Source organism: Ambystoma mexicanum, chromosome 8 (assembly GCF_040938575.1).
Source record: "Ambystoma mexicanum isolate Mex_15411 chromosome 8, UKY_AmexF1_1, whole genome shotgun sequence".
NCBI lineage: Eukaryota > Metazoa > Chordata > Amphibia > Caudata > Ambystomatidae > Ambystoma > Ambystoma mexicanum.
The window spans coordinates 670,259,019-670,286,848 of record NC_090929.1 but is presented as its reverse complement, the minus strand read 5'-3'; the positions used below and the strand labels follow the sequence as shown (position 1 = coordinate 670,286,848).

The 27,830-nt window shown below is 45.7% G+C and overlaps 1 protein-coding gene across 2 annotated transcripts in view; it reads right to left on the bottom strand.

The window, feature by feature from the left end:
• The window catches only part of PPIH (peptidylprolyl isomerase H), a 307,526-nt gene that overhangs the window by 179,162 nt on the left and 100,534 nt on the right, over positions 1–27,830 (bottom strand). For both annotated transcript variants that reach the window (XM_069610463.1, XM_069610464.1), the window contains exon 4: positions 12,763–12,807. In XM_069610463.1, the coding sequence (XP_069466564.1) occupies positions 12,763–12,807 (45 nt within the window). The remainder of the gene's footprint in view (positions 1–12,762; positions 12,808–27,830) is intronic.

Genomic DNA, 27,830 nt, shown 5'->3' with positions numbered 1-27,830 from the left:
CCCCCTCCCACTTTTTTCTGCACTTATCAGATATACCTTATCTGACTAAACTATCACCTGCCACTTGCTGGCTGCACGACCATGGTTTATCGCCTTTTTATTTATTTTATTTAGTATTTTTTCTGTTCTCTCCTCTGTTCCGCCCTTTCCACGCACTTTCCCCCCCCCCTTTCCCTTTTCCATGCACTTGCGCTTTCTTAATGTCACTGGGCCTAGTAAGATCACTGTTTTCCTTTTTTTATTCTCCCTTGTTTCCCCTCCCTTTTGCCTGGTTGCACTCTGAAACACTTGTGTACGAGCGCGATATAAATTAAATATCATTTAATTTCATTCCATTTACTCTATCGGACGCGGACAGGGAAAAAGTGATCACGAAAGAAGAGGTTCTAAAAGCAGTGGGGGATGTGGGACAGGCATGGTATCAAGAGAGATGACACAGACAACAATAATATATTTTAAACAAAGCTTTATTAATGGTCAGGATGGTGAAACGTCTAACTAATCCTAATCTATAGTAAAGTCTATGTCAATGTGTCCAAAGCAAACAAAATCGGTCTGTGTCAAAACCTATGCCTGAGGGGCGGGGGGACGGGGAGGGGGCGTTGGTGCGCCCATGACTGAATGGATGCCTCTGTGTGAGCTCCGATGGTGTGTGGAGTTGCCGGCGTAATTTTGACAGTATTCAAGCTTGGCTGACCCCAAGATTAAAATACAAGTGGTCCGAGGGGTCAGGTACATCCTGGCTGAAAACCGGAGTGATAGCAGCAACAGAGCCTGAAATACTTGGCAAAGTTGGGCGGGCCCAGGCAGGACGTGCATGCCGAGACGCACTGCAAAAACCAGAGGGCCTCGTGCGTGGACAGACCTGGCGACAGCCTGGTAGCGCCGAAGACGGTGTAGAGGAGTAGGGGGCCCGACACAAGACTGAGTGCGGGAGAGGAGGGACCCAAGCGACCATATTGCCCCACCGCCAGGATTGAGGCGAACACTACCGGTGCAATACCTCTGCTCTGCACATGTGGAGGAGGGGAGAGGTGCCGGATTCAGGACTAGACAGATATATGCAGGTTTGTCGGACGGTGAGGGGGCGGGGGGTTCAAAGACTTCCCACCACTTTCAACTCCGTGAACCAGGCACCAAGCGCACAGTGCTGCTGGGTTTCAGGTAGCCGAGCCCAGCGAGCAGCCCAACTGACATCTAAGCCGTGTAAGGTCGGCGACTGCTGCCCTGCTGCACACGGGAACCCACTGTGGAGGCTTCGGACCCTCCAGAGGAACACAGACGCGAGGCCTCGGCCTCACTAGCACAGACTTCACCGTTGCAGGTACGGGGCCCATCGGGAAGGGCGCAGGCGGACTACTAGTGGCCTATGGGTCCCCTGAAATGCGAGCAACCCTGTGTTCTGGAAGAATGCTGATCTTGCGAAGAAGGGATATGGGCCTGCTGGCGGGCGACGCCGGCCCACTGGCATTGATGTGCCATACCAAGCCGTAATCGTAGCAGACTGCTAAACCTGAGCACGGCATCCACACCTTGTCCCAGCCGACTCATGGGGCAGGACAGTGATTACGGGGGGAGGCTGAACTGGGGCCGTACTGCGCCCGCCAATAGGTGAGCACCCAGGAGCTCACTTGACATTCTGCCCCCTCCCCCCAGCTTCTGCAGGTCTCTCCTGTGAATACAACCACAGAGTTCTCGTCGCAGTACCCTCTCATGACACCACAAGGCAACCGGACCTATCACTTGGGAGCCCCAAACCTGGCTCCAGGAATGAACCATAGCTGCAAGCCCACACCAGCCACGAGTAGAAGAAGCGAATTGCAGCCGGCATGCCCGCAGCGCTTTTAGTTACACCTTTAAGGCAAGTTAACAGGTGGAGCATTGTGGCACCGGCAATTGAGGTATCACAATCGTCACAGAGACTGAAGATTGCCATTCTAGGTCACTCCCACTCATGCTCCCACACTTGTATTGGCGGCTGTCTCCTTCTAGTTGGAGACCAGATCCTTGTGGGGTATTAACACGGAATCTTAGTGCACCTGCAACCCTGACTAAACCCTTGCCACAACCTGAGGGGGAGGATAATGACCAATATCCTGTCCTGAACTACCAACCTACAATTTGTAGCAAATGTGCCTGGGCAAAGTTGGTGCAGACCTGGAAGCGACATCAGACGGATCATTCAATATCTGACCAGGCGAACCCAGGCACGCTCTGAGAGCGGGAGGCGGCCTGGGACAGTAGGGAATACCGCCAGTCAAGGGGGAACTCCCCGAGCCCACTCACAACAAAGTATGCTAAACCGATCACAGGAAGACCCAGGTGATATGATATAATACCTAAAGGAGCACCTCCGAAGAAGAGCGGCACTATGGACAAATTTACTAAGCGAGCTACTAGGCTACCAGAGGCTGGCGGTGAGGAGGTGAGGGGGCAAGACCCACCAACGATGGCCCCGTCAGTGCCACCCGCATACCTACAGAGAGTCATGACCTCATGCAACAGGGATTTGCTTCCATTAACAACAAGCTGGATGGCATCACTATTAGCGTTACCACAATCCAACCCCAATTGGAGAAAGTAATACAACGCATCACAGAAGCTGAGACGCGGATCGGCACGGCGGAAGATGCAATTGAGGCATTGCATGGTACAGTGACAACCATGGCAAAAGACCTAGGCACCATCAAACTGAAGTGCGAGGACCTCTAAGCGAGATCACGCCAGAATAAATTCTGCATCATAGGGGTGCCGGAGGATGCCCTGAAGGGATCCATCGAGCTGGCCGTAGAGGGGCTTCTGAGAGACCTGCTGGGGGACCCTGGATGGTCACAAATGTTTGTTGTGGAAAGGGCGCATAGAACACTGGCAGCAAGACCCAAACCAGGAACATACCCCTGGCCAATAATTGCACGTCTGATGAACTATAGAGACAGGGACTTGGTACTGAAAGCTGCAAGGGAGAAACAGGACCTAAAGATGGGCTCCAGCGTGATCCGCATTTTTCCCCGACTACATACTGGTAGTGCACCACAAGAGGCGCACCTTCATCAAGGTCAAGAAGTTACTGAGAGAGCGCAATATACCATATGCTATGTTATACCCGTCTCGGCTGCGCATGCAGTTTATAAACAAAATATACTTTTTCACATTCCCGGAAGAGGCAGCGTCATTTGTGGAAGCAATATTCCTCTGCCAGAGAAGCAATTGCCCGGAGGTGTGGAATAACTGAGCAATTTACCAACAAAGGTTTCAAATGTATTGAGTACACTACCCCGCTGGTACACATGATGACGAAAATTGTGTCCTTGAACGCACGCGTTTAAATGTTAAATCTAATGTGAGCCAAGACTGGTAGAGAGGGAATGAGTGCAAAAGGCAGCATGGTATGCTGGGTCAGTGCTCAAGTAAGGGGAGTGCTAAACCCCGTAAGTAAATACATTAAATGCATAATGTGTTTTGGTAATGTTGGTTTATGATTATGCACCAGTCTAGCCAGGCTGAGGTTTTATATATGTGCAGCTGGGCCTCTAATCACCACGGAAGCAGTCGCCCCGAATGAGAGTGCAAAGTTATGTTAAGCAGGGTAGGGGGGAGGAGGGAGAATCGGGGTAGCACGGAAATGGGGCAGAGCATAGTCATAGTTCGGGGTACTCTGAGGGTGGGGATGTTCGGAAAGTGTTGGGGAGAAAATGCACTGTTCCGAGTACAACATGTTATTTTCAAATTGGAGACAATTGTGGCTCGGGTAGGCAATGGTACGAGAATGTGCAGACTGTTCGTAGATGAAGGCTAAAGGTGGCCCGACTGAGGTGAAACTACTTCAGGCCAAATTATTGTTCTTGCAAGAGACACACCTGCTCGAGCCTCAAGCATGGAAATTGGCCACAGGTTGGGGGGGAGCAGCGCTACTATACTTCCTCCTTGACCAGAGCCCGAGGGGGGGTCAAGATTTTGGCACACAGATCGCTGCCTTTCACGCATTACTCAAAAGACAGCGACGAGTGTGGCAGATATGTGATCGTACATGGGAAACTGCGAAGCACTGACGTGTTATTGATGACTATATATGGCCGTAATGTAGATGATTTGGAGTTCTACGAGGGAGTTTTTGAAAAAATGTGCCAAATACCCCACTGCATTAGTGATCTGCGGTGGTGACTTCAATACCATCCTCGACACTGACCTTGACCGCACATCTGTGACGTCTAGGACCCTGATGGGCGCAGCATGCGCAATACATACACATTGTAGAACTAGGGTTGAAAGATGTCTGGAACTCACTGCATGGGACACAAATGGCTTTTACTTTTTACTCAACAGTGCATGATATGCACACTCCAGGATAGTCTGTGGCTAACATCGCAAAGAGTACTGAGCTGGGTGACGGGGACCCGGATACTCCCCAGAACCCTGTCTGATCATTCCCCTGTGATCCTTTCCCTGCCTCTCCCTGAATATCCAAGAAGGGATCCCCTGGCAATCACAATGGTGCTTTAAGGCTGCATCCTTACTAGACACAGTATTTAGGTCAGGTATGGCGCAACATATCTCCGACTTCTTCGAGAACAATGAGGGATCAGTAAACTAGCAGGCAACCTTATGGCAGGCGTTTAAAGTTTATATGCGGCGGATTGCGATGTCCACTGAGTTTGGGGTTCTTTGCGATATTTGGTGGGAACTCCAAAGGCGAGAAGAGATCCTGGCGAAACTTCAGTCGGAGTATGCAAGTAATCCGTCACTGCAGGGAAATTAAAGCAAAATTAGATGAGTATCAGGACGTAGCAGATGGGGAACTATGGTACTTCGACAGGCCGGCAGCAGTGCGAAGGTATTGGGAACAAGAGAGTCCAGGGAAACTATTAACGTAAATGGTTCACAGCGAGAGAGGCAACACGCCCTTTCATGTATAACCAGACAAGATGGAGTGGCGGTCAACAGGGTAGAAGAGGTCTACAAGGTCTTCTATGGGTTTTACGAGAACCTTTACTCACCCCAAAGTAATGCCACAAAAAGCGAGATAGATGAATATCTAGCCGAAATATCCACTACCCTACTATCAACCGATGCTCACGAAGCACTAGAGACGCCTATAACACTGAGTGAAATAAAGGAGGTGATTAAAAGTTCACCGGGAGGGAAAGCTCCCGGCTCTGATGGGCTAGGCGCAGAATTTTATAAGGAATTTGGGGATGCTCTGGCTCCACGTCTCCTAACTATTTGGACCGAGGCGCGTGGAATCTGGCATTTTGCCAGAGTCAATGCGAGAAGCGGTTATTACTTTACTTTTGAAACCCGGGAAACCACCAGAAGACTGTGGTTCGTATCACCCGCTGTCTCTTATCAATATAGATGAGAAGATATTTGCAAAGATACTGGCATCTAAACTCCACATATGCCCTACATGGTGCATGGGGACCAGGCGGGTTTCATACAGGGGAGATCGACGGCATCCAATATAATGAGGGTGTATAATATACTGGCTAGGATATCACAAGAAACTGAGGGGGTAGCAATGTCCTTGGACATGCAGATGGTATTTGATACAGTATACTGGCCATTCCTTTTCAGGGTACTACATATCTATGGGTGTGGCCCAAACTTTATACAGTGGGTGCATCTACTGTATACACGACCATATGCTAGGCTATGTGTGAACGGAGATATATACTCGATTCTGACACTGGCAGGAGGTACCAGACAAGGATGCCCACTTTCACTGTTGCTCTTTGCACTGATGATGGAACCTTTGGAAGATCTCATGAGAGTGCACTGCCCCCTCGGGCCGTTATAGCTATAGCTGGTCAGGTGGAATTGATAACTCTATGCAAATGATATCATGATGTATGTGAGGAATCCCGAGAAATATCTACAGAGGGTATTGGCTGCGGTCTGAAATTGTTCCCGTTAACGGACAATACAAAAGAACCTAGCAATTTGTTCGGGCTGCAGTGGTCACCCCATCAGGTGAAATATCTAGGAGTTGAGGTGGCACGCACAGCGAGCATGGTTTGCTCCCTGAATTACGATGCATTGGCTAGGGTGCTATGTGCTAAACTCGAAAGATGGGGACTACTCCCTATCTCGTTGATGGGGCGAGTCACACTAATAAAGATGATCATTCTACCCAAATTATTTTACCTCTTTAGCACCATACCGGTATGGTCGGGCAGAACCTTCTTCACAAAGATGACTGGAGCAAGCTCCACGTTCGTCTGGAAGGGGCAAGTCAGGGCCAGTTGGAAACGTCTCACGTTACCGTACGAGCAGGGAGAGTGGACCGCCAGGGATTATGAACTATATTACCTGGCTGCCCAGGCATATTATGCTATGCACTGGACAGAGAACGGGCCACACACATGATACATAGAATTAGAAAGGGAAGAGCAAAGCTACACTACTATATGGGGTGGCTGTGGAGAAAAGGGGAGTTGGGAACCACCTTAACCCAGTAATAACCACACAGCAGGCATGGTCGAGACTGATCCAACACTATAAAACCACTATAATGTATAGCCCGGTTATACCAATCTGGGATGCCACATATCTGAACCCGTCCAGGGATGCAGAGCTGGCAGCACATTGGCAAGGAGTGGGCATGATGTATCTTGGGGATCTGTATCGAGAGGGCGTATTTGTGACCTGGGAAGATATTAGTGTCATCATTTTCTTCAATTTTTTAGAATGTATGTTTCTAATTCACTATAAGAATGCTGCCAGAAGAATACTGTCGCACAAGAAGAAGTTGGAATATTCTAGCAGCATTAGGTATCAATTTGAATGTGTTATTGTCTTATAGATTATTTTCAGTGCTTTGTCCTGAGGAAGACGAATATCAGTTTTGTATGACTAGATTTAGTTAATCGTCGAAACTACTAACAGCAGGATATTTGGGTGGCATGATTGACAGCTTTTTGTCCCAGCAATCTGTAGTTGATAAATAGCACTTTGATCTCTAGTAACTTTTGCACTTTACTAGATACCTGGGAGGATTACACTTAAATCCCATGTGTACCATAGATCACATAGAGATAGTTTTTTTTCCAACAAAACATAGTGGTATCTCTATTGAATAGTTTGTTTGCACATCAAAACCTAAAGAGAATATATATGTCTTTCTTGTTTGTGATGATGTCTTGTACTTGTGTAATGTAATATCGGAAATCTTTTAAAAATACCTCATGTTTGGATGAATTATGGAATGAACATTTGGTTATTTTTTACATCATGTTTAATATATTAATAAAATTTGAATTTATCAGCCTCCATGTATTCCTGACCTGCTCCAACTCCCTATTCACCAGCTGAAGTCTGCTACTCATATACTATTACTCTTGTTGTTCTGTGAGACATAATCCCGCTTGTGTTTTGGGCTGGGAAGATATTAAGACACGGGTAGGGACACCCCGCTCCATAAACTCCAATACTACAGACTCTGTTCAGCGGTGACATCGGTGTGGGCTGGATTCCCTCGAGAACCGGCCTCAAACTGGAGTCTGGACTACGCAATTTCTCTTGGTACAATGAAAAAAAACGCATCGGCCATATACAAACTAGCACTGTCGAAGAATAGAGTGCTGACACCAGACATCGAGGAAGATCTAGGCACTGCCTTCACAGATACACACTGGCTGCAACTGTGCGGGCTAACGAAGCAGGGGTCTTACAATTCCTGCTACAGATTGATCCACTTTAAAAAACTCAACAGAATACACCTAATCCGCCTTAAGAGAATGTATGCAATGGCTGAGGGGAGGTGCCTGAGATGCCGTAATGAAGACACTGAGATAATGCACATGTTGTGGTCCTGTAGGATACTTACCCGGTATTGGAATAAGGTATGTGATGCACTAGAGGAAATGGTAGAACAGCCGGTGAGATGGGAGCCCGTGTAATGTATGCTAGGCTATGTGTTTAAAATTAATCCGGTGAGGAGAAAACGTATAAATATTGGGTTACTGATGGCTAAACGTGCTATACTGATAAAGTGGAATAGTGCATCATCTCCTACGTTTGAGGAATGGGTGAGGGACATGACCTGGGCAAGCGATAAGGAAGAGCTGTATTCCAGCTTGCTGCCCCTAACTAACCGGCCCAAAAATATATGGGAAGGTTTTCGTCAGTACTTGATTAATAAAGAAGAGGATGTAGTGGATGGTAATGTTACACTGTGAAAAACGTGTAGAACAAGCGGTCCGATCAATGGCCATCGAAACAATTCCTATACATCGCAATGCCCGGATATATGGCATGTAATGTTGTATTTCTGTGCAAAGTTAAATAAAAGCTTCTGTTTTTTTTTCAACTGTCCTTACAACTACAACAAAACTAGTGGGGGAAAATGCTTTCAACCAAAATGTCAGTGTTCCAAAAAAACCTTCAATTTAAGCTCCTCTAAAGTTCTTTGTTTCAAGTCCAACACAGTTCCAAAGTAACTTATACATAATAAGGACTGAGCAAATTCTGAAGTTACCTTCTGTAGATTCACATGTATTACACTTTGCATCAGATGAATGTCTTGAAGCTCCCTTCCCCAAGTTCAAATGTGACAAAAGAATTCATACAACAGTGTAGTGCAGTGACTCCTCCCCGAGACAAATATTCTCAAGCTTTTTCTCTCGGGGTTCCCTTCCACAGCTGACTTGTTCCTTCAATTTGCAGGTTTACATGTTCATAAGAGGATATGGGGTCTGCTTGATCTTTCTTTTGGTTCACTTTACCAAAGGTTCATGCCCCTTTGCTGCCTGTCAAACATTTCATGATTGCTGGTTTAGGCGCAGTTTTCAGACCGCACGGTCCACCCATCACATGTCAAGCACCCAACAGCCATATATCTTGCTTATGATTTATATCTTGATGTGAACAAGGTCGACATTAGGAAACATACTGGTCTAGGCGTAGTTTTAAGGCCACACGGTCCACCCATTACAGGTCACGCAACCATATGTTTCCCATAACCGATATACAATGGCAAAGAAAACAACTCTTACATTTCAGTTCAGGTTTTTCCTCTTTTACCCCTTTTTTGGTGCTTCTCTGGCAGTCTATATGCGCTTTCAGTTATGCGGGTTCACGCAGCCCCTCTTATGTTCAGCATTCAATGCGTGTAGGTTTCACTGATTTAGGTTCAAACTGTCTCTTATGACGTTCGATATTTGCCCCGGAGTTCAGAGTGGCCAAAGACACTTACCAGGCTGCAACTCTTTTCCGTGTGCTTCGGTCAACGCACACCGATCTTAGTGTTGGGTTCCACCACTGCTCCTTCCCAGCGACTGCTCTCCGCCTCCCCACTGAAGGGCTCCCAGTCCTGCACGGCACTCTCGGCAGGACTCCCGGGATGTTTGTCGGCGTTCCGGCATCTCAACTACTCGTCCCTCGTCACAACCCTCAATTCTCTTCTGCATACGACACACTCGCAACTTCTGCACCTCTTGCACCACTCTCTCAGTGGTACTGAACGCCATTTTTTATATGTTTCTGGATTACTAATGGGTTGCAGTTGTAATTGCCTGACCTTGTGTAAACCCATTAGTTTGACATGCCTAATCTTCGCTATATGCCTCTAAACCTCCCTTCTTCGTTACAGTACCAAAGTGGTTTTTTCAATGGGAAATGTTCACTGCGCCTAGCTACCTCTTCTTCTCAATACTCAAGGGAAATGTATAGGGAATGATGGACTGTGATTAACAATAGCCCATAAAGGCTAAGGGAGGGGTGTGAAGGTGAATATCAGGAATGGGGGGGATACCATGTCTTACCATTAGGTACCCTCTCTCTAATCCCCAAGGACCCTCCACTCAGTTGATCCTCTCTCGTAGATGTGCCCCCAGGGTCAGGATCTGGCAGCCTTACCTTTCTCTTGGTTACCTGAGGGGGTGTCGTAAGAAGGCTAAATGTGAGAATGCCCTCAGATTTCTCACAGGGTCCAGGAGCTGGGGAAGTTCCCAGGCCCTGACCGCATTACTCCCCCTTTTTATTAAAAAAAGAAAATGCAAAAGGTGCTGCTCCAACCGTTAGTAGACTTTTAGAACTCCTGCATGAGCACAGAAGAAGCATCTCCCACAATGACAGAGGCAATACCTCTGGTGCTTCCCAAGCAAGCAAGGGAGTATGAATGCTCTGCCTCATCCCGACCCATTACACTACAGAAAGTGGATGTCAAAATCTACTAAGTAAACTTAGCTAAAAGATTAGAATGCTTCCTTCCAAAGCTGGTGCGTGAGGACCATTGTGGATTTGTGTCAGGCTGACAGGCAGCCAACAATGTTTGCAAAACACCAGAACTCAGACATAGCTCACAGAAAGAAGACTCTTCCACTCTTATCTTACTTGATGCCGAGAAAGCCTTTGACAGGGTAGAATGGGACTTCCTCCGGGAGGTGCTGCACTGGGTAGGACTGGGCCCGCAAATGATAAATGCATTCATGGAAATATATGCTGCTCCTACAGCCAGGATGAGAGCACATGGATTCCTCTCACGCTTAAGTAGAGGAACCAGGCAGGGTTGCATCTGATCTCTCCTTCTGGTCACCATAGCAGTGGAACCCCTGGCCCAATACGTTAAGGATTGTTAAGAGATCTCGGGCATTAAATAGAGGAGTCGAGCACAAAATTTCATTATTCACGGAAGACATGTTGCTTACGCTTACCAAGCCAAAAGGTCACCCTTCAGTCGGCTCGATGAATTTAAAACTGCAGCAGGGTTCAATGTTGATCTCCTGAAGGCGGAACGTTGAATGTTAATATGTCAAAAAGTCTATGGGATGAGCCGAGGGCCACGCATAAACTAAGACGTAGGATATAGGCTCAAATATTTTGGAGTCCAGATTCTGGCTAAGTTATCGGACTTGTACAAATATAATGTCCCAATACTTATTGCTAAGACTCAATTCAGTGAAAATGAATATCTTGCAGAAACGTCTTTATGTTTTCCAAACGCTGCCCGTGTATGTTCCTCACTAAACCCTCACACAATATTAGAGGGAAATAATGCAATTTATTTGGCAGTTGAAAAAAGCCAGAGTGGCATGAAAGAGCCTAGATCTCCACTGGGAATCAAGAGGCTTGGGCTGCCCAGACAACCTACATTACTATCAGGCTGCATAACTGCAGCTACTCAATGAGTGGGTATGCCCCATGGTAACTAAAAAGTGCAAAATGATTGAGGAAGATGTGGCTGGGCAGCTACTTAGGCATGTGGTGTGACACCACCCTAACCCCCACATGTGTCCTATCTGCATACAGCTTTTACCTGACTGTGCATGTAATAATTAATCAATAATCCTATGTTCTATGGGCTACACCGGCCGGTAACGCCATTGGGCCCAAGCGACCAATAGGATCTAAGGGAACCTTTTTTCCCCCCCACTTGAAGATCCTAATTAGCACACCAACAGGAAAGCTGAAACATAGGACAGTTTAACTAAGTTTGCAATTGAAATGTTTAATGTAGGAAGGCAAACTGGTTATTTAAATACTACAAAAAACCCACACTAATTTGCTAGCTCACTTTGTCTATTTACATTCGCATTATTAAACCAAGTTTGTTACTTCAGCACTAAAGCTTCAAAACACATCGCAACTGCCAGTCTTTGCTAAAACCCTAAAGCCTCGCCCGGAGGCGTCATTATCACTTGGGATAGTGACCCTTTCCCAACTTGCGCAACAACAAACCCTCCCACGGTCCACAAGGGACGGGTTCTTTGGATTGATGGCAGTGTTATTCTAATACATTGATACTAGTATGCGTTACTTTATTAAAGTTAGGATCCCGTTTCTTGTTGAGCTCATAGCCGACAGAGGGTTGACTCAGGAGGATGACCCCACATTAATTCCAATCACCATTTCTCCAAGCAGACACACACTTCAACATGAATAAGACATCTGCATATAATGTACCTTTCAGCTCTCATGTCTCATTTTGATCTACCTAGCTCTACAGAAACAAGCATGTCACAGACATTCATGTCGATGTTCAGGTTCTTAACATTTTAGGCCGTGTATTCTGTTGCACGTTCTGGACGTAGCTTCTAGCTGTCTAAAACTACCTGGAGTCAGAGCTCCTGCGCGGCAGCTATGTGACTTTGCAGCCCCTCCAGGCCTCCTTTAGCATGATCAGGCTTAGAAGGTAAACATTTTAGCAAACAACTCTGGCGCCTGGATCTCCACTGTCAGGGGGAAGACATTTTCTGCTGCTGCTTTGCAAAGGTTCTCCTGCAATCTGGTGCAACAATGAAGTCTGAATTGTTACCCAGAACTGCTTTATTAATTTTCCATTTTGTGGGTCCAGTGACATCAGCCTGTTAAATGCAGGGTCCACTGGTTAATCTATGGATAGCTGCAATCTTGAATGCACTCTCATCCACCCCAACTTAATTTAGTTAGCAATGCGCTGCCCCCACCTCTACCAACCCACGTGAACCATGAATACCCCCATGCCTTTTTCTGTTTTCAGAGGCCATACAGGCCCAATGCATCACCCTGCCAGGGTAAAAGAATTGTTTCAATACAGATAACTGAAAGAAGGGTTTAGAAGGTTAGAGGCATCCCCTTTACCTGCCAGGAGTGTACTTATTTCTGTGTACTTTACCTTTTTGCGAGCCAGGATGAAAGGAGAGAGAGGGCTTTAAACAAAGCATAAGTGATAAGCATTTGAAAGGAAAACACCAAATATTACACACCTTTCTGAAAACAGATTACATACAGAATAAGTATTAAATAGCAAGTATTGTGGAACTAATTAATGGGTTAAATGATACGTACCTGTGGAAGGTGCTTCCTTTGTAGCCTATGGGGACACCATCTTTTCTACAACAAAAAGCAGGGATATTAGTGATCTGGCATAACAGACATATTATATATTGTTTCCAAATCAAAGAATAATAGTCATAATCTTAGGGCACACACAATTATACAAGGCTATAGCAGAATTTTTGCGAGGGAACTCTTAAGTCATCCTTCTTTAAGGCATCTTTGTGGACCCCTTAAGTGTAGGGGAAATGGTAGACTCCAGCTTTCACCTCCCAGTCCTGTGGGGCGGCCGTGGGTAGAGGGGCAGACAACACTCTACCCGTTTCTAGGTTTCTCTTCTGTCTGGGTGGGAAGCCTCTGTCCTCATCAGTACATCAATTCTGGAGGCGAAACTCCATGTTGGTTACAATAATTTGTCTGCTGAGTAGAGTCGTCCGAGACTGTTTGTGCTCTAGAGAGGTGAAAGCTGGAGTCGACCATTTCCCCTGCAATTAAGGGGTCCACGAAGATGCCCTAAAAAAGGCAAGATCCTCTGCGAAACGTGCCCTACCAGGGATCTCATTTAACTTTTACGAGATTCCTGACACTGAATATTTAGATTCTTCACTAACATGTTCTCTGTTTTTTTCCTTTTACGGTTTAGGAAATGTGTTTCACTAATACTTGTACAATGTCACCTAGATTAATAATCTGAAGATGCTAATTCTATTGTTGCACTTTGTTTCTTTGATTTTTGTATTTTAGACATATATTGGCTCTCTTCCTTGTTTTTTAAAAAAAAAATTCAAAGAAACTATGGGATTCCAAGATGGCCTCTGATTCGGGAGGGTGCACACTCCTGTGCTCCGTCCGGGTGGGCAATTTAAGGCGACATAAGCACCGAAAGGTGCAGCAACTTTATACATTCCTGACCCCCAGAAAGCGAATCGCATGGGGATTGGGAAAGCGGTACGGAATTCAGCCGCTACGTGCCCCCGCCAGCAGCCTGAGGAGCAGAGGGACAACGCAGAGGAAGCACCACAGCGAGGCACGCTTGGAACCCCAGGTGGGGAAAACAAACAAAAGAAGAAACTGCGCCTGCTTGTCACCGAAGCAGCGGTGCAGAGACGAGCAGATTGGGACATCGCTGACAGCGCGTCAACACCCTGGGCAAAATAACACCCACGGAGAGAACGGCTCCAGCCCGACACAAGTAAGACATTAACATATCGAGGGAATAGGCACCAGAGCCGAAGAACGGCAGCACTGTTTTAGCAGTCTACTGGCTGGCACGCAATCGGAGGATATATTAGTTGACAAAGTGCACAGAGTAGGACCAAAGAAAGGGGACCCAGGAGCAAGACCCTGCGACATCTTAAAAGCCTTGACGTCCTATACAATGAAGGAGGAGATACTTGGAGCAGCGAGAATGAAACAAGTGGTCTCAATCAAAAGGAACACAGGTCCAACTATATCAATACCTGGCATTATCCACAGTACATAAACAAAGAATGATGCAACCAGTCACGAGAGCACTAATCGCAAAAGCGATTACCTATAAATGTACATTTTTCACTTTGGACTGCCGTTCACCTGGGAGGGCAGACAACAGCGGATCACTACGCGTGAGGAAGGGTTGACCCTACTGCGGATAGAGGAAGACTAAGTTTGAACAGATCAATGTCCAAAACAAACCCAAAAGGTGACAGGGGTAGACTGTGGGAGTGGTCAACCGACAGTAAAAGGAGACAGGGAAAATAAGTCACACTAACAGGCCCCCAAATGAAATGAGAACCAAAAGAAGGAACAAACATATGACATTACTATATAACTAGTCCCAATGCTGAGGCCAAAAGGAGGAGGGGGGGGAAAGCCAGAGAGAATGGGTAAATGAGAAACTGGAGGAGCGTGGCCAGGCGGGGAGGGGAGCAGGGGGCAACCTGGAATCTAACTCCGGGTATGGAAATATCCTGCGTAGGGAAAGATTTGCGATGTATGTGACCCAATGCCCCGGAAGGCGTCCAGGGGAGGTTCTAGAGTACCTTGGCCAGAAGGGTAGGGAGTGGGGGGCAGGAAGGGAGCAGGGCAGAGGTGGGGTTTCGGGGGGAGTTGAAGTTCAGATATATGGGGAAGCATTGCAGTATGATTTAGGAAGCAGAAGGGGATAGAACGAGGGCAGATGGAGGAGACAACGAAGATACTTGGATAAACCAAGATGTAAAGGGTATGGCTGAACTGAACATTGGCACTCTGAATTTACAGGGCTTAAATTTGCAGACAAAGCACCTCTCCATATTAGCGAGACTAAGAGACCTTCAGGCATTGATAGTCTTTTTACAAGAGACACACCTACTCTGTGTAGATGAAAGGAAGATGACCCATAAAGCATTCCCTAGACAGTACTATGCAACGAGCGGGAAAAAGACAAAAGGCATGGCAATACTGTTGAGTGCCAATGAGAAATTTCAAAACGATCTCTATACAGGGATAGTGAAGGCAGGTACCTGGTTCTCAAAGGCACACTTGAGGACCAGTAATGCACACTGGTTGCAATACATGCCCCCAAAGAGAAACAGGACTTCTACCTCAGGGAGATATTACAAAAATTGGATGGATGGTGCGAAGGACAGATAGTGATTGGCGCAGACTTTAATTGTGTAATGGACACCGTCCTAGATAAAAAATTACCACCCACCGCTACGGACGGAAGAAACAGGCAAGCACTAGGGAAATTCTTCAGGAATTTGGGGGTAATAGAGACATGGAGATTCTTCCATGAAGATAAAAGGGAATTCCCCCATTACTCAGCGATACACAGAGGGTACTAGAATTGACATGACTCTAGTTTCGGCCACACTGATTTCCCAGGTGGGAAAGGTACAGGAGTCAAATATCTTTCCAATCAACCTCCGGTGAGTTCAAATCAAGATGGCAAAAGGTACGATGAAAACACAAAAGAACTGGAAGCTGAACTAAATCATATTGAAAGACATAGCTCTGAGGGAACATATGGAGAAGGCAATAAAATACTATTTTAAAGATAACGACAATGGATAAATGGGCTGGAAAATAATTTGGGATGCAGGGAAAGCGGTGGTTCAGGGGGAGTTCATATCACAGGCCACAGCATTCATGAGGGAAAGGGGGCTTATCAGAGGGGAAACTTGAGACAGAGCTACAGGAAGTGGAAACATAGCACAAAGTTGGGCAAACGCAAAAATCACTGAGAGCACTCCGGAGAGTTAAGAGCCCAGTTGGAAGCACAGATCACAGACCGCACAGCCCAGCATTAAATGCCAATATTACACTTAGGGGGGGGAAAGCCAATATATTTTTGGCCGCCAAACTACCAAAACAAAAATCACGAAACTACATTGCCCAACTTAAAAACAAAAAAGGGGAATTGTGTATCAGAGGAGGGGAAACTGGAAATAATGGAGATATTTCATCAGGGCCAGCTGAAACTGGAAGGCGTGGACCCACACAATGCCAAAAAGTATATGTCAAAACTTAGCCTGCCCCAGATAACAAGGAGGATAAAGACATCTTACAGGGTCCTATAACGGCACAAGAAATAAATGACGCTATAACAACCTTACCCTCTAATAAAACACCGGGCCCAGACGGGCTTGGGAATGGATACTATAAAACCTACCGGTCCCAATTAATAGGCCCATTAACAAAGCTCTTTAATCACACAAGAGAAATTGGTAAGGCCACTGACGACATGGGAAGATCCGTTACAGTGCTAATACACAACCGGGCAAAGATCCCACAGGCTACACCAGCTACCGACCGATCTCCTTGCTCAATAGTGATGCCAAATTATATGCTAAAATTCTAGCAGCAAGACTAATGAAAGTATAACCTGGGATAACCCACAAGGACCAAGCAGGCTTTATAATAGGGAGGCACACATAAGACAACATAGCAAAGGCCGTAGATATAGTAGACCTGGTCACCAGAACGGGACATAGGTTCTCCATACCGGCATTAGACGCGCTGCGTGCCTTTGATAGCTTAGATTGGGGATACCTGAAACTGGTCCTGGATAAATTTGGATGTGGACTCGACTTCATTAGGATGGTACAAGCGAACTTTCAAACGCCAATTACAAATGTTATGGTCAACGGGAGAACCTCAGCTCAGATTAAAATACAGAGAGACACACGCCAGGGATGTCCCTTATCTGCCCCCCCACTAATATTCGCCATGGCAATGGAGCCTACAGCATAAATAATAAGACAAGATCAAGGGGTGCTGGGGTGACCTGTGGTGAGGAGACGCACAAGATCGCGCTATATGCCGCTGACATTCTGCTCTTCCTAAAAAAACACTAAAGATACGCTCCCTAACGTAATGGAGAGGTCACAGGAGTTTGCCATGATCTCTGAATTCACCATAACTTACAATAAATCCAAGGGATTAAACATAACCAAAGAGAAGGCAGATATAGATAAACTGAGTGCAATATACCCCTTGATATGGGAAAATGAGACTGTAGAGTACTTAGGGATACATTTAACGAAGGAATACAAGTGCTGTATGGGGCAAATATAATACCCCTATGGAAACAACTGAAGGAAGATTTGCACATGTGTGACGCCCAGGAACACTCCTGAATCACTCAAAATGACACTGCGACCCCGACTGTTTTATGTGGTGGGCTCACTTTTGGTGTATTTACGCCCCCCCCCCCCAACTCCCCTGGTATGTGTAAGGCATTACACAAAGAAATAATCACCTTTTTGTGGCACAGGAGAAAACCCAGAATACAAAGTAAAGTTCTGACAAGACTATTGGGCGATCTGGGGGTCCCGGATATAAAGAGATATATCCTAGCTGCACAAATAGCACCAATGATGAAATGGGTAGGGCAGGACAGACCAAAAGGCTGGTTGGTGAATCGAGCAAGAGGTTACATTCATTCCTTTGAGAACGCTACATGCTCTGAGGGCTAAGGCCAGAGGGGCTGAAGGACCATTATTAGAGGCCACCAGAGTATCGCTGCGGAGATGGGATCAAGCACTTAGCAGGCAGAAAATGACATCAGGATTAGGACCTTTCACCCCAATGGCACACAACGTAGATGTTACCCCGGGCAGGAAGAAGAGGTTTTGGGACAACTGGATCCCAGCACAGACTATCCAGCTAAGGGAATTCTTTCAGGGGGAAAAACTCCCCTTCTTTCCAAAGAATGCAAACATAAATTTGGCATTGGGGAAAAGGAGAGATATACATACATACAGATCAGGCATTGGATAACTCAGAAAGAGGTCAGGGAGGCGGGCACGAGAACCCGGATAGGAATAGAGCCGACACTGCAGGAGGGCACGACAACAAGGACGTTAGCAAGGTTGTACAGACTACTGGATAAAGCACAATTTGAAGATAGGCTCTCATACAAGGATAACTGGGAAAAAGACCTGGGTACGCCTATTACAGAGGAGGAATGGGGCAGATCTGGAGGAGCGCGCATAAAACATCTAAAAGTACAGCCATTAAGGAAACGGCATATAAATTATGTTACAGGTGGTATCTGTCTCCCCATTGGCTACACAGAATGAATGCCAACTACCCCCCTACATGCTGGAGACAATGTGGGGGCAAAGGGGACCTAGATCATATATGGTGGTTGTGCCCCAAAGCTACCATATATTGGAAGGAGGCCCTAGGATATATATAAGATCACAGGGAAACAACTGCCAAACGCACCAAAGGTAGTACTGCTGGGGGTAGAGGTGGAAGGGGCTTACGCAGCATCTGGCTACACCGCCACCCTCATTACTCACCTATTAAATGGAGGCAAGGATGACCCTAGCACAAGGGTGGAAAAGCGTGGAAGGTCCCATAATAGCATGCCGGTGGGTCAAAATCTGGGGAGTAATGGCCATAGTGAAAGTAGGACCTCTAGAAGATGGAAAGTAACAGAAGTTTTGGTCGGTGCGGACCCCTTTTTTTTTTTTTTTTTTAGTATGTAAAGGAGAGGGAAGGTTGTTTCTATAAACCGACACTAATGAGATCTCTACAGATATGATGGGCAACAAAATGGAAGAGAGGAAATCAGATCTGAGAAATATGCTGGATGAGCATCTACACCCGGGATATTAAGACTGAACCATATCAGTTGGGGTGAGGGAGGGGAAAGCGATCGAAAAGTTGAAAGGGCTATGGGTAAAGGTTGTACTGAATCACACAAAACGCAATGTCACGGTACCCACCTGGAAAATTGTTAGACGGACTATATGCATATGAACTTGAGATAATCATATGAGTAACAATGTCGGCAATGTAATGTAAACTGTGATTGTGTATGAATAATGTTTTGGAGAAAAAAAAAAAAAAGGAAGAAAAAACCCACTTTATATGATAAAAAAAAAACAATGGTAAACCGTGGAAGATGATGTTGTCAGGCGAAAAAACACCAATAACTTTGGCTTTGGTGAAACTGTTAATTGTAATCCAGAAAAAGCTAGCCGATGATGCATGAATTTTAATTCAAGTACTGATCTTGTTTTGTTTTATTCTATTCTTTTGCACCAATGATGAATTGTGATTAAAGGTTGTCGATTGTAAAACCACTTAAGTCACCCACTTAAGTCACCTTAAATAAAAGAAATAATGGCAAACCGTAACAAATCATTTCTCACTGCATTTTGTTCCTTTTAGATCATTACGCCAAAACGCTCCATGGATTATCTATGGTGGATACCCTGTTACTGTACACTTTAATCTACTAACAAATGAAAATTAATGTTTCCTTTGCCATGGTGTAACATACATTTGTATGTTTATGTATCTTACCCCAGACACTAATGGAAGCAGGAGGTAACCCACCAATGGAAGCAGGGGGTAACCCTACCTATGTAAACATATGAAAGAGAAAAAGGCATGAGAAAGCAAGGAGACCTGTCACAGACCAGAAGTACAAGGCACATTTGTGAAGCTGAGATGCTGGGAGAGATAAGCAGAGCAAAGAGGCAAAGAACAGAAGACAGTGCAGAGACTTATGGAAAGAGTACCGACCAGACATAGAGATCTAAGAAACACCTGCATGGAAGGGAATTGCAGGAAGAGGATTCTGGAGAGATTTCCTGAGATCACACAGCCAATGATAAGCAAGCAGGACACACGAAACAGATGTTCTGCCAGCTGCTATGAACAAGGGAGAAAAGCTACCCCAAAAGCACCCCAGACACCAAAAGGGATGAACACATTGACAGCACCCACAGTTGCAGAAGAGATGGTTGCATATATGCTAATGAAGCATAAGGTACCAAAAGGGGAGTGAGTAGGTAGATATTATGGAGGAGGTGGGTAACCACAGTGAAGAGGAGGGGGAACCAAAGAAAGAGAATCAAGAAACCTTACATGTTGGAAGTTGTTTAAACACTCCAGAGGCAGAACGCTGGTGGCAGTGACGAGCAAAACACAACCAAAAATACTGCAGGCTAAAAGATGTTGTTCTAATGCTCCAAAAGACAAGCACAGGCACTTTTAAGAGAAAGAAACAAGGGCTATTGCAAGCTGGGCGTTGCGGTTCGAACATACAGAGAGTTCAACACAGGCAGCGCTGACCAAAAGAACGCTGAAGAAAATATGCATGTTACACTTCTACCCTTACATCCCAGGAATATGGTGAAATGGTACGGATATAAGTAACACAAATAAGTAGAGTTGTAATCTTGCAGTTTTTGTCTCTATCAACTCCCAGCACGTTGGCACTATCAAGCCCAGCGCAACTAGAAAGGTTGTACCTTGGGAAATAAAACTCTAGTACCATGCAAGCACAGCGTGGAGGTAGCGACAAGTGAACGAATAATATGCCCGTTAATCAAGGGAATTGAATGTTTGGATTCCTGAATAAATCTAAAATCCAATATCCGAATAGCCAGTGGTGCCGGCCATTCCTAAGGAAAAAAGAAGGGTACATAAATGTTGAACTGATTTTTCCTAGGCTCGATTTCTATCCCAGTTATATCCCTCTACTTGGCTTGCGGGGAGTTTACTTGAGTGCCTGACAAAACCCCCTCCTAATGACAGAGAGGCCAAAACTCCCATTAACCAGCAGAGAGGCCAAAACTCCCATTAACCAGACCCAAATCTCCTTACAGAAATAAAACACATACAGCATTGTAAACAAGATACTTTTAAAACCCAGTCTCTTACCATTGAAGGGCCCCACACGGTAGAGAAACATCCAGAGACGTTCTTGCGAGGCTTGCAGTTCTGCGAGTGATGCCTTGTTGGCAGTCCATGGCTTACTGGCAGCATTTACACATGCAGATGATACAATCTTTCCAATCCATTGTCTACCAGAAGAGTTGCCACATGCAAGTGACACAAAAGTGGAATTTTAACTAAGACAAACGTTCCTTTAACGCATTGAAGGATTAAAGAGCCTTTAAGGATTTACCAGTATTGAGTTCACATGCTGAAGAATGTATGGATTTCAAGCAATGATACAACATACTAAATAAATTCAGTTTCACAATGTTTTATAAAGATTCACAACAGAATGTTTTGAGTTCGATGAATGTCTATAGGTACTAGGGAATAGAATATCCTAGCTACAAGGCAGAACCCAGATACACTCCAGAAGCCCATAATAGTGCCAACAATGGGATGAATCATATCAGAGTTTTCTGGGTGCTCTCTATACCTCAGGGGGATGAGGCCTGAAAATACAAGTCTTCTTACAAGTCTATGGCTCTACGGGAACATACAATTTAACAATTAAAATCTATGGGTGAAGGTGAACACAAAATCTAAACCTATTACACAAGTCCTTTACCCTACTGGATAATCCAAAGCTACAACAAAAGAGTTCTCCAAGTGGAACCAAAAAAATGTACATATGAAGGCATCCAGAAGTAGACACAGACAACCGAGTTAAGCTTGGGTTACAAACTTTTATCAAAATCAAAAGAGGGTTGGGAAAAGGCCTAAATTGCCCTATGCTAGCGTGTGATTTCTCTATTTAACTGAAACTAATGATCGTCTGTGTCAGGAAGTCCAAAGTAAAGGTCTGTCTGTGTCCAAAACCTATACTTGCCCTCACATCTACTTGTACTTAATGTGTAGGGATGTCAGCGTCAAAGTGAAGAGTGTTCAAATAAAAACAGTTTAGAGTCCTTCCAGCTCTTGGTTGAAAAAGGGGTTTTCCCCACCCCATTATTCAGGATAGTTCACTTGACCAAAAAGAGGGGGTCCCTTCCCAAAGCTTTTAAGTCTCTCAATGTTCCAAAACAACATAAATCCTTGAGCTACTTCCCAGCTTTGCAATTTGTAGTTACAGGGTCCTGTTTGTTCTAGTTCTTCATACGACACGTGCCATTTGGATATTAGTTTAGGTTGGCAATAACACTAGTACTTTTTGTCCTACCGAGAAAGATCGTAAGGTGACCTTTCGATCGTATGAGGTTTTCTGATGTTCTTGTGCCTTGGCCATATGGGTTTGGACTAGAGATCTTACCACAGTCATATGTTCTTTAAGACGGTGTGCGGTTTGGGAAAGTGGAATTGGGGCTTCATCTCTTTCCTCCCAGGTTTCTCCTAACATGTCCAGGATGTCTCTGGGTTCCCGGCCATAACAAAATTCAAACAAGGAGAATCCTGTAGAAGCCTGGGGGGTCTTTCTAACAGCAAATAAAGCCTAAGGTACCATTTGATCCCAATTCCTTTGGCCTGTTCCCTAACTTTGATGTTTCCAAGGGACCCACAATATCCATGCCAATTCTGGAAAAAGGAACTTCAATGATTGCAAGCAGCTGTAATGGTACTGGAGGTGGTATATGGGCACTGGTCTTTTGGCAGATTGTACAAGACTGTTTAAAGGTAAGACTGTTAAGGTCTTAATATCTGCATGAATTCCGGGCCAATAGAATTTGTTGAGAATTTGTGCCTGGGTTTAGTTTGCCCTAAGTGACCGCCTGTCAGATGGGAATGGGCCATTTCCAGGACAACCTGCTTATGCTTTTAGGTATAACTAATTGTGTTCTTACCAGGCTCTCTGGAGTGGTGCCCCGCCCCACCCCCTGTACAGTAACCCACGATTAAAAAAGAAAAAGGGTCCTTCTTTCTCACTGCCTCCTCGTTATGGGGGCGATTTGTAGGAAGGCTTCAGCTAACAGTGGTTCAATCCTTTGGGCAGAGGTTAGGTAGGGAACAGTTTCTGGTTCTTCTTCCATTACCCCTCAGGGCTTGGGTTTTTGTGGAGTGTCAGGTGTTTCGTCAGCTTCCCCGAAGCCTCTGGCCCCTCGTTCTGTTACTTCTTTCCAAGCCTCTTCCTTTACCCTAGGAAACATTGCCCTCTTGAGCAACGCCTGTGCAATTTTGTCCCCTTGACAGGATCTTTCCCATGGTTTTGTATTAACACCTTTATATCTCCCCAGAAGTCTGGGTCTATAACCCCGTCTAACACATCAATTTCAAATGTCCATGCTAATCCCGACTTGGGAGCCAATCTGATGCAAGTATGTGGAGGTAGAATCAAGACCAGATCAGTGGGTATTAGTCTTCTTTCAATTGGGGGTATGACGTCCTACCCACTACTGCAGATATCAAATCCAATAGAGCCTTCTGTTGCTACTGAGGGATCCAACGCCTTGGGACTTAACTTCTCAAACTTTAGCATTCCCCATCGGCTGAGTGGAGCCCCACTCCAGGTACCATTTTGTGAAGGCATCTGGAAGTAGACACGTGCATAATGTAATGTCGGTGTCAAAATGAAGAGTGTTCAAATAAAAGTTCAGAGCTTCTTCCAGCTCTTGGTTAAAAAAGGGTTTTTCCCTTCCCCAAGAGTCAGGATAGTTCACTTTACCAAAATGAGGGGTTCCCTTCCCAAGCTTTCAAGTCTCTCAATGCTCCAAAACAACATAGATCCTTGTGATACTTCCTTGATTTTCAGGCCTCTGTGCCTTTCACCAATATCACAGAGTTCAGTTCATTAAGTTCAGAATACACCACTTTTTCTTGACATTCAATCACAAATGTATAGATGAGTTCAGTGGCTTTTCCTTGAGGTGGTTGTACTTGGTCTAGGTGCAGTTGTTATCAGGCCACACGGTCCAGCCATTACACGTCACGCAACCAATACACCTTACTTGCTTCTTCTACACAGTTACACTGCCACTGTTTCCGCTTCACAGTGGTATCGGAGTTATCCTCTTGCAGCTTTCTCAATACTTGTTTTGCCACCATTCGCTTGTTAGATTATCAAATATTCTCAAAGCTTTTGCCAGTGCTTATTCTTTCAAAATTACACAGTTCCTCTTATTCTTATGGCACTTGCCAATGCTTGTTCTCTTCAGTTTAAACAGTTCACCATTCCTTCTTCACCAACTGTTTTCAATCCAAATGGTATTCAATCACACTTGATTTCTTTCAGTTCGGTATTCAAAAACATTTCACTACAATCAGACACATTGAATAAAGCGAAATCAAATTCCCAGTTTACTCTCCTGCTGGGAATTTGCACCCTGGTCACGGGCATATTCAGAATTTCAAAGTTCACCATTTTCGTGGCCCTTCCCTCGCCCTTCCTTGGCCTTGGCAGTTTCATTTAATTTATAGTTTTGTATTTACAAAACTATTTCATTCAATTCTTTCAGCGTTCAGGTCATCATAGTTATCAATCATCTGTGTATCAAGCTGTACCGGCATTCTGATTGCCCAAACGGTCCCTCGCTAGTGATCTGACCTGCAACAACCACGCAAACTGCACCACAGCGTCCCAGAGTCAGACTTCTTTGACTCACCAGGTAAGCTGTCTCCAGGTACTGTTGTCCGCGTCAACAGGCTCTCTGTAGCCATTGCTGCTCCCGGACCTTCACGCCTCTCTTCCAGGATCTCCGCCGGCAAGGTTTAACGTAGAGGGGGACTTTCTGATTTCAGGAGGTTGTCAGACCAGCCCAGCCACCACAGACCTTCCAAGTGCTCCTGCCACAATCCGCTTCTGCTGCAACGACCGCAGATCCTAGGTGCTTCGGGCACGCATCTCCCCGGCTTCACCTCCGGCTTCTCCTGCAAGCGTTCCACAGCCAGTCTCCTTAGCCTCACCTAAGCTGCCCATTTATACCGCTGCTTATGCCTCAGGTGCAGCAATGGTCCTCTACTGCATAGCAGTCCGAGTACTCGCCATCCCTCGTCCTCATCCCAGTACCAGCGTGGTGTTTGTGTATGTCTGAGTTAATAAAGAATTGATGTATGGCTCTAGGTTGTCTCTGCCACGTCTCAGTAACTGATTGGTGTGTACTGGGAGATGGTTTTCCAGAAAAACAGGGAATTGTTACTACCCTACAAATGCCTGGGGGATATTTGACTCCTTATAAAAGGCAAATGGGGGATACCATGTCTCACCCAAGGGTGCCTCATTACCACTCCTCAAGTTTTCCCCCACCTAGGTGATCCTCCCTCGCATATCCAGCCCCATGGGCAGGGCTCCGAAAGCGGCAGCCTTTATATTGGGGAAAAAAGGGAGGACGCTGAGAGAAAGCAAAGGGTGTCTCACTTACTGATTCCAGGGGATGGATCTCTCAGGTGGTCAGGGCACGGCCATCGCCTTTGGATCTAGACCCTGGGGGTGGACCAGTGCGGGAGGATCACCTGGGTGAGGAGTCCTCGGGGAGTGCGGGTGAGGCAGCCGATGGTGAGACGCGGTATTCCCCCCCCCTTTCCCACACACATAACCCATCCGATATTATAGGATTCTCCAATGTCCTAACTCCCCCCATCCCCACTTTCACACAAACACTGGGCCGAGGAAGAGGGCGACAGGCTAACCTTTACAAATCTCACTGGACATGTCTCGCTAATCGGGTCAGGCAAAGTCAGGCACTTGACTTAAATTGCATACATCTGATACCAATTAGCTCTCCCCAAACGGATAAAAGGCAGAACATAAGAGATGCACTCTGAGCAAGGGGGAACATGAGTAAGAGCAGAACTTCTGGGGCGAAGGTGAACCTATTGCAGTAGAGGGACGAGAGAAAAGGGTTGAGGGCCCCAGCAGTTCTCTGCAGGAGGTAGTTGCATCCATAAGGCAGCGAAAGACACGTGGAGATGGCTGTATCCCAGACAAGAAGACTGCATTGTGTTTCAAGGATGCCAGCGACCCTCCCGGGTGAAAAGACAAGAGTTGGGGAGGCGAGGCCAAGCCTGTGGTAGTAACCTTGACTCGCAAATTCGAACTCCAATGACAAGAAAGGAATGCACAGAGCCAGTGAGTTGGCGAGTGACATGAAAGACTGGTGTGTGTAAAACAAAGATTAAAGCTACAATAGATCACCCAATTGAAGGCTGCAACAAATGGATGAGACACCAAGGAAGGCAGACCTGTGGTGAACGTTAGCTTTGAAACCAGTGATACTGAGTAGCGGGGTGGTCTGGCAAAAGGAAATAGCCCATTCGAAAGTCTCAGTGAAAGGTGAAGTGTTTTTGTTATGAAGTGTTAAAGTGAATGAACTATAACAAGCAAAGTGAGCAAAATTAACCCCAGGAGAAGGGGAAAAGTGAAAGGTGAACATTTAACTTGCTGTGCTTTTGACATCGACCGAATTAAAGGGGAAGTCGAAGTGGTCCTGCAGAGGTCTACAGAAAAAGCCACGCACATTTGAAAGTCTTTGACATTTAAGAAAAGGTCTGAGCCCGGCTGAGGGAGACCGAAAGTGTGATAAATTAGGGGAAGGGATCCCCAAAAAGATATGAATTAAGCTTGGGCAAAGGAACCTTTGCAAGAGCTGTGTTTGAAGGGTCCAAGCCCGACAGAGACCCACGTGAACTTTTTGGTTGAACCTTTGCTTTGAGGGTCTGAGCCTGACTGGGGGAGACCAACGTGAACTTTTTGTTGAACTGTGCTTTGAAAACTAGAGACTTTGAAGGCAGGGAGGACCTCGATCCACGTTTTGAACGTTTTGAGAACCTGAGCCAGAGTGCGTCATCCTGTCTACAGAGACCGCCTTACTCTCTCTGTTGTCCAATGTGGGGAGGAGAGCTGACTCAGCCACATTTAATCCTCACTTTTAACACCGATTTTCCTTTGCATACATATCTTCCTTCACAAACTTTTTGTACAAGAGAAGGGCAGGCATTAGGTTTCGTTAGTGTAGGCCATTTTGATATGACACTCAACTTGGACGGATTTATTTATTATTTTATGGTCAAGACTACTCCCATCCTAGCTATAGGGAAACTGTTTTTCCAAACCCAAAAATTTAATAAAGGTTTTACAAATTGTACCTTTTGTGTCAGTGTCATACTTGTGACACCTACAATGCCCGAGATTCCTCACATACCCTCCTAAAGCGCATCCCAATTCTAGAAAACAAACACACACACACACACACACACACACACACACACACACACACACGATGTTTCCCCATGGCATTTCTCTAGCTTCTGGATGATTCTTTAAGGCCTGTGGTTCCCCCATGGCATTTCTCTAGCTTCTGGATGATTCTTTAAAGGCATGTGGTTCCTTTAGCACGTCATCAATCTTTCCAGGTACGTTCACAACCTCTGGCTCTCTCAGGCTAACCTTGGGTCCCTCCACGACCTTTAAGTCACCCGTAACTGCAATGGGTATTCATCTCCCCACCTACTGCATATTAAGGGTCCTTTTCAAGCAGTATATATTCTCTCTCTCCTGCCAGTGGGGTGGGGGAAGGCGCGGTCTTGTCTGGCTTCAAGGAAGCACCCTGCTTTCAGGCCATCTTTCTGGTAGCAGGTTTTGTGGGTAGGACCTGTCCCTAGGTCCTCTCTTTAACCCCCATTATCACTCATAGTTGGTTCTCCTTTGCCATAGCAAATGCTGCACAGCTGTTAGTAAGTAAACTACTTCTTCCAAGGTGATTATATCCCTGTCTCTCCAATGAGCGGATAAAGTATGTCTGCTTCCTTACAGTGTTCACACCTCTGGCATTTTGCAGCCTTCTTTAAAGCACTGGGTCTGTGACCTTTTTTCTTGCCTAAGATTGATATTTCAAATGAGTGTCTTGTTTGAAGTTCCTAGATTGGCTTTCCTCTCATGTTTGATTTGAAATGTGGCGTTATTACCTCTCTTTGGGCATTGGCGGGTCTTAATTGATGTGCTGATTAAC